Raw genomic sequence first — 6479 nt, forward strand, 5'->3', positions numbered from 1 at the left:
CCCCCCCCCCCCCCCCCCCCCCCGCCGCCACCGTCGCCTCCCCCGGCGTTGTCCGAGGTGCTGGCGGGAAAGGGGGGCGCCGCGGCGGCCCGACGGCTGCCCACCCCCTCCGCCCTCCCCTCGCCCTCCCCGCTGAGTTGATTTGGGGATCATTAAGCGCTTAGGGCGCTGCGAAGCCTCACTATCGATCGCTGCCTCCCCTCCTCCGGCTGGCAGCCCCCGGGCTGCCCCCAGCCCCGCGGCTCCGCGCAGCTCTGGGGTGGCCGGGCAGGGGCCGGGACCCCCGGGTGAGGTTTGGGGTCCGTCCCCCCCACACACACACACCTCCACCACCCCCTCGGCGGCCAAAGTTTGACTCTGCCTCCCTCTCCCCCTCCTGTCTGTCTGTCTGAGTGCAGCTGGGCGCGATGCTGAAGACGGAGCAGCCCTGGATGTAACGCGCGGCGCCTCGGAGAGCCCGGATCCCAGGCTGAACTTTGCTCTTTTTTTTTTTTTTTTCCTTTCACCTTTTTATTTTTTTCATTTTTTTTTTCCTTTTTTCCCCCCCTTTTGTTGTTGTTGTTGCTCTCACCGTTAATTATCGTTACCAACCCTCTTCCGCCGCGCCCTCCCCGCCGATGCCCGTGTGAGCGCCAGCACCTGCGGGGGCCATGGAGGGCTCCACCGGCTTCGGGATCGACTCCATCCTCTCGCACCGAGCCGGGAGCCCGGCAGGGCCCAAGGGAGACCCTCTGGGGGGCGACGGAAGGTCCCCGCTGGAGCTGAGCCCCCGCTCGGAGGGCAGCAGCGGGTGCCCCTCGCCCCGCTCGCCCGGCCGCGAATGCCTGGAGGCGGCGGGGCCGCATCTGCAGCCCGGCCAGGGCTCGGCTCCCTCCCAGTCCCGGACCGTCACCTCGTCCTTCCTCATCAGAGACATCCTGGCCGACTGCAAGCCCCTGGCAGCCTGCGCCCCTTACTCCAGCACCAATGGACCTCACGGCGGGCAGGAGCCGGCGGGCAGGATCCCCACCAAACCCGGCGAGGACTTTAGGGAGAAAATGGAAAAAAACACCAGCAGCTCCTCCTCGGATTCCGAGTACAAAGGTAAGAAAGAGCCGCTGGCCCCCGAGAGGGTGGCTCAGAGCAGCCTGGCCCCGAAGCCTCAAAACGCGCCGGGAGCGCCCCGGGGCCGGGGGGGGGGGGGGGGGGGGGGCGGCACCCGTGGCCCCCGAAATGACCGCGGGGTCGGCACCAAGTCGGGAAAACTTTGGAGAGGAAAAGGTCGGAGGGGCTGGGTGCGGTGGCAGGGGCCGGGGCGCTTCGTGCTCTCTCCGAAGACGCCCGGGGGATGCTCCGGGTGCTCCCCGCGGGTCCTCCGCGCCTGCCCGCGGGGAAAGCGGAGCCAAGAGCCCGGGGCGGATTTCTGCCTGGGCAAAACACAAGGAAAAAAAATAGAAAATGTAATCAAATCGGAGCAGATTTTACCGGGTATTTCCCCTGCTCCGGTATCAAACGAAAGAGAAAAGTCGGCTTGAATTGATTGGGTTCGTATTAGCCCGCTTATGATTTCGGATTATTTCGAGCCCAAGGCTGAAGCCGCGGCGGGGAACGGGTCTGAAACGGTTGAGGCTCGCCCCGGGCCGGGGCTTCGGCCTCCCCGGCCCCTCGCAGCCTCTGCCCGGCCTCCTCTCGGGCAGCCGGGCCGGGAGGAGGCAGGGGAGCAGCACGGGAGGTTTGGGGTTAGGGGCTCTCCCCCCACACCCCGGAGCAGGTTATCCCGGCAGCTTTCGTCCATCCCGCTTCCATCACCCCCGAAAAAAAATAATAATAATAAACTTTCACCCGGGAAAAAGCTGCACGCAGGGGGAGGCGAGGCTGATAAGGCTGGGGGAGAAAGGGGAGGCCGTGGCTCCTCGCAGGGCAGCTGGAAAAATCCAAAAAATCCAAATCCCAAAAGGGGGGCTGGCAGGAACAGGGGGACGGGACAGGGCAAATGTCCGTGTCGTCCTGTCCCACCGTGTCGTCCTGTCCCCCCGTCCCGTCCCCCCAAGACCGCCTGGAGCAGCCGCTGAACGGTTTGAAGGGGGAGGAAAACTGCCCCAAAAAAGCCTCCGCGCCCCGCGGGAGGCCCCGGCCTCTGCGGGAGGATCCGCGGGGCTCCGCCGTTTGGAAGGGCCGGGATCGAAAACAGCCGCGCTTCCCCTCTTCGGGTTTGTTTTCGGTTCCTAAACCTCCTCCCCTAATTCTCTCGCCTTTGTCCCCTTCCCAAAAACCTCCCGGAGAGGGGAGAAAGGAGGCAGGGACGGAGCGGGAGCGTTCGGCTCCGCTCGGGGCAGCCGCGGCCATCGCCGAAATTCCCCCTAAAACGGGGGAAAACGCTGCTTAAAGAGGATAAAAACATTGCTTAAAGGAAGGGAAAACACCGCTTAAGGGAGGCAAAAACACCGCCTGAAAGGAGGGAAAATCACTACGTAAATAGGGGTAAAAACACCGCCTAAAATAGGGGAAAAACAATCACTGATCAAACGGGCTTTAAAATCCGCATGTTCCGGGGACCTGAAGCAGGTCCCGGCGCCCAGCAGCGCCCTTTTTGCTGCTTTGGGAAGAGCCTTTTTTGGGGCGAAATTCCCCCAATTTACACCGCCTGGAGGCTGCGCGGCTGGGCCTAACCGGCGGGATTCGGCCCGAGCCGAAATGCCGAAGCCCCGCGATATCGATTTTTGATTTTTTTTTTTTTTTTTTGGTTGTGTTTTGTTTTGTTTTATTGTTTTAAGCCAGGACTGGCCGGGGCACAGCTGCGGAGCAGGACGGGGAAGCCGCCGCCGCACCGAGCGCAGCCCCGCGGCCACCGGGACCTCTGGGGGAGCCGAGGCTGAGCCTCCCGGGGGGGGCGGGTCGGAGGACGGAATTTTCTTCTTCCCGGGGTGCGAAACCCGGCTTTGCCTCTGCCCCGGGAGCAGAAAGCTCCCCGAAACTTTCGGGCACCTCTCGGGGGGCCGGACCAACCCCCCCCCCCCCCGGCCGGGGGGGCTGCGGCCCCCCCCGGGTGGAGCCGTCCCGGTGCTGGCGGCCTCCCCCCGGCCTCGGCTCTGCCTCCTCGGCCGGAGCCGGGCTTTCCGGTTGAAGGGTTTCTCTCCCCGGTGGCTCAATTAACCGGATTATTGTCTTCCTACAGAGAGAAATCAGCTCGCGTTCAGCGCGGCCCCGGCCCCGCTAACACCCGGCCCCGGGAAATTTAGCATAAAGCCCGCAAAGCCCCAGCGCCGAAAATGTCTCGAGCCGGAGCCTTCCTGCCTCCTCCTCTCCTCCGCCAGGGTGGGGAAGGCGAGCACCGCCGGGCTCCTTTTCCTTCTTATTTCTGAGCTTTTGTTTTGGTTTGTTTTGATTTGTTTGGGTTTGTTTGGGGTTGTTTTTCTTTCTTTTTTTTTCCCTATATTTTTTTTCTATATATTTTTTTCTATATTTTTTCTCTCTATATATTTTTTTTCTATATTTTCCTTTATTTTTTTCCTCCTCTCGGCTCTTTACCCCTCCGATGTTTCCCGGTGTAAATCCCGGCGTCGCCCCGCCGGTGCGTGGGTACGGAGGGCGCAGGCAGGCTCCGCACCGCCGCCCCCAGCCTCTGCCGCCGGCTTTGAAGCCCAAACCCGGCCCGGGTGGAGCCCCTTCCCCGGGATTTCGTTGAGAGCCTCGTGAGGGAGGCTGGGTCCCGGCCCCGGCAGCAGCCCGGAAGGACGGAGGCTTTTCGGCATGGGGAAGAAGAGGCACCAAGCCCGGCGGCTTTCCTCTCCAAAAACGCGGCCTCCCCGTCTTTATTTGGGGTTGGTTTTGTTTTGGGTTTAAAAAAGGGGAAAAAAAAAGAGTGGGGAAAAAAAATAATAATAAAAAAAATAAAAAGAGGGAAAAACAACCGCCAAACTAAACGAAGTGCCCGGGCATCAAAAAAGCTGTGGGGTAAGGGGGGGTAAAGCCGGGCAGGAGGCGCACGGAGAGCGCAGGGGGGCCGCAGAGGGGCCGGATCCTGCCCCCCTCCGGCTGTCGGGGTGGAAAGGGCCGGGTCCGAGCAGGGGTCCCTGCGGGCCCCCCCCCGGGTTAAACCACATCGGGGTGCGGAGCAACCGCGCCGTGAATCCGATTTGGTGCCCGTACCCCTCTCCTCCGGCTTATTGCGGCGGGGGCTCGGCCCCTTTTGAGCCTTTTCCCTTCCCTGCCTGCCCTGACCTGGCCTCTCTTCCTCCCTGTCGGCCCAGTGAAAGAAGAAGGGGACCGGGAGATCTCCAGCTCCCGGGACAGCCCCCCGGTGCGGCTGAAAAAGCCGCGCAAAGCCCGCACCGCCTTCACCGACCATCAGCTGGCCCAGCTGGAGCGCAGCTTCGAGAGGCAAAAATACCTGAGCGTGCAGGACAGGATGGAGCTGGCGGCCTCCCTCAACCTCACCGACACGCAGGTGAAAACCTGGTACCAGAACAGAAGGTAAAAATTCCCCCTGCCCTCGTGCCCGCAGCGCCCGGTCCCATCCTGCTCCCGCAGCCCCGCTCCGGCCTCCCCCGGTCCCAGCCTCCTGCAGCCCCCCCGGGGCTTTTCTCCCCCAGCCCAAATTCGGGGGGGACGTTGGGGGGGGGGGACGGGACAGGGCCGAGGGGGCGATCGGTGCCCCCCAGCCCCAGTGAGCGAGGGGAGCACCGGGCATCCAGCTAAACACAGCAGCATAACACATCGGGCCATTAATAATAGATACCAATTACTGCTTTGGGCATCAATAATTAACGGCCTTTACAGTAATTACACAATTATTATTATGATGAATAATTTACTGGGGGAAATAGGTTTAGCGCTTCAGCGACAAAACTGCAAAAGGGCCGGAGCCGTTTGGTGGCTTCGATTGATTTAGCCGGGGGTCCCCAAAGCCGACCGGGGACAGCGGATGGCAGCACCCACCCGGCCCTTTCCTCCCCCCCGATTTGAGCCCTCGACCCCCCAATTTCCAGCCCCGTTCCCGGGCTGCAAAGCCTGGCCGCTCCGCCAGGGCTCCGCGGGGCTGATTGGGGTGGCGGGGGCTGTGTATAAATGTGCACGCAGACAACATAGGTCCAGAGAAATACAGACAGAGAAATATAGATATAGAGAAGTATAGATATAGAGAAACATATATAAAGAGAAATATAAGATACGGAGAAATACAGATACAGAGAAATAGAGATTCAAACAAATATAGATACCAAGGATTATAGATACAGAAGAATACAGATACAGAGAAATATAGATACAGGGTAATAGAGGGAAATACAGATACAGAGAAATACAGATACAGGGAAATAGAGACAGGTACAGAGGAATACAGACACAGACTCCCCCACCCCTATATGCCGCAAACGAAAGCCCCCCAGCGCTGCCCCCCGCGGCAGCCCCGGCCCAGGGGGTCCCGGCTCGGGGGGTCCCGGAGCAGGACCAGCACGGTGGGGGGGCTGCCCGGCGGAGCTGTGCGTCCACGAGGGAGCGTTTGGGATTTGGGATCTGCAACCTGCAGCTCCCGACACGGGAAGGGGCTCGGAAGGTGCCCAAGGGTCGGGCCCCAGTGAGGGGCCGCTGGGCAAAACCAAACCCGGGGCTGCGTGGAGGCAACGGGGAGCCAAGTTCTGCTGCCGTGCTAATGGGGGCTACAGGTCCCGTCCCGTCCCATTCCATCCCAATCCAACCCATCCCGTCTCACCATATCCGATCCGTCCCGTCCCATCCCACCCCACCCCCGAGGTCCGGCAGCGCGCACCGGGGCTGCGCAAGGGCGGCGGGGGGGAGCGCGCAAAGACCCCGTGCGCGCCCTTTGGAGCATCCCCCGCCACCCGCGCCCCCCTGTCTCGGCTTGTCCCTCCCCAGGACCAAGTGGAAAAGGCAGACGGCGGTGGGCCTGGAGCTGCTGGCCGAGGCCGGCAACTACTCAGCGCTGCAGAGGATGTTCCCCTCGCCCTACTTCTACCCGCAGAGCCTGGTCTCCAACCTGGACCCCGGCGCTGCCCTCTACCTGTACCGAGGACCCAGCGCGCCGCCCCCGGCCCTCCAGAGACCCCTGGTGCCCCGCATCCTCATCCACGGACTGCAGGGCGGCAGCGAGCCCCCCCCGCCCCTGCCCCCCCTGCCCGGCGTCCTGCCCCGGGCCGCGCAGCCCCGGTGAGCCCCGGCCTCCCGGAACCCCCCCCCCCGCAAAAACCCCGGTCCGGGGGATGGGGGGGTGGGGGGGCAGGAGGGGGCCAGCCCACCCCTGGGGCCGCGAGCAAGCAACAAATATAAATATATATATATATAAAGGAGACTCCCCTCCCCTCTCGCCCCCACCACCACTTTTTTAATACGCGAAGAATGCAAGGAGCAGGGCTGGGGGCTGGTAGAGCTGCCCCCGCCCCGCTTTGCCCCGTTGTACCCCCAAGGGCAGGAGGGGCGCTGCTGTCCCGTTCCCTCCTCCCGACCCCGCACCGGGAGCACGGGCAGGGGGTGTCGGGGGGGGG

The 6479-nt window shown here is 62.7% G+C and overlaps 1 protein-coding gene across 1 annotated transcript; it reads left to right on the forward strand.

Moving 5' to 3' along the window:
• Positions 1-553: 553 nt before the first annotated feature.
• Positions 554-6148, forward strand: LOC118158017 (barH-like 1 homeobox protein). Its single transcript, XM_035312572.1, has 3 exons — positions 554-1083; positions 4230-4452; positions 5854-6148. Exons 1-3 carry the CDS (start codon positions 651-653, stop codon positions 6146-6148), a joined length of 951 nt encoding a protein of 316 aa, XP_035168463.1. The 5' UTR covers positions 554-650.
• The last annotated feature ends 331 nt before the right edge of the window (positions 6149-6479 follow it).

This window comes from Oxyura jamaicensis (genome assembly GCF_011077185.1).
Source record: "Oxyura jamaicensis isolate SHBP4307 breed ruddy duck chromosome 17 unlocalized genomic scaffold, BPBGC_Ojam_1.0 oxy17_random_OJ106412, whole genome shotgun sequence".
Lineage (NCBI taxonomy): Eukaryota > Metazoa > Chordata > Aves > Anseriformes > Anatidae > Oxyura > Oxyura jamaicensis.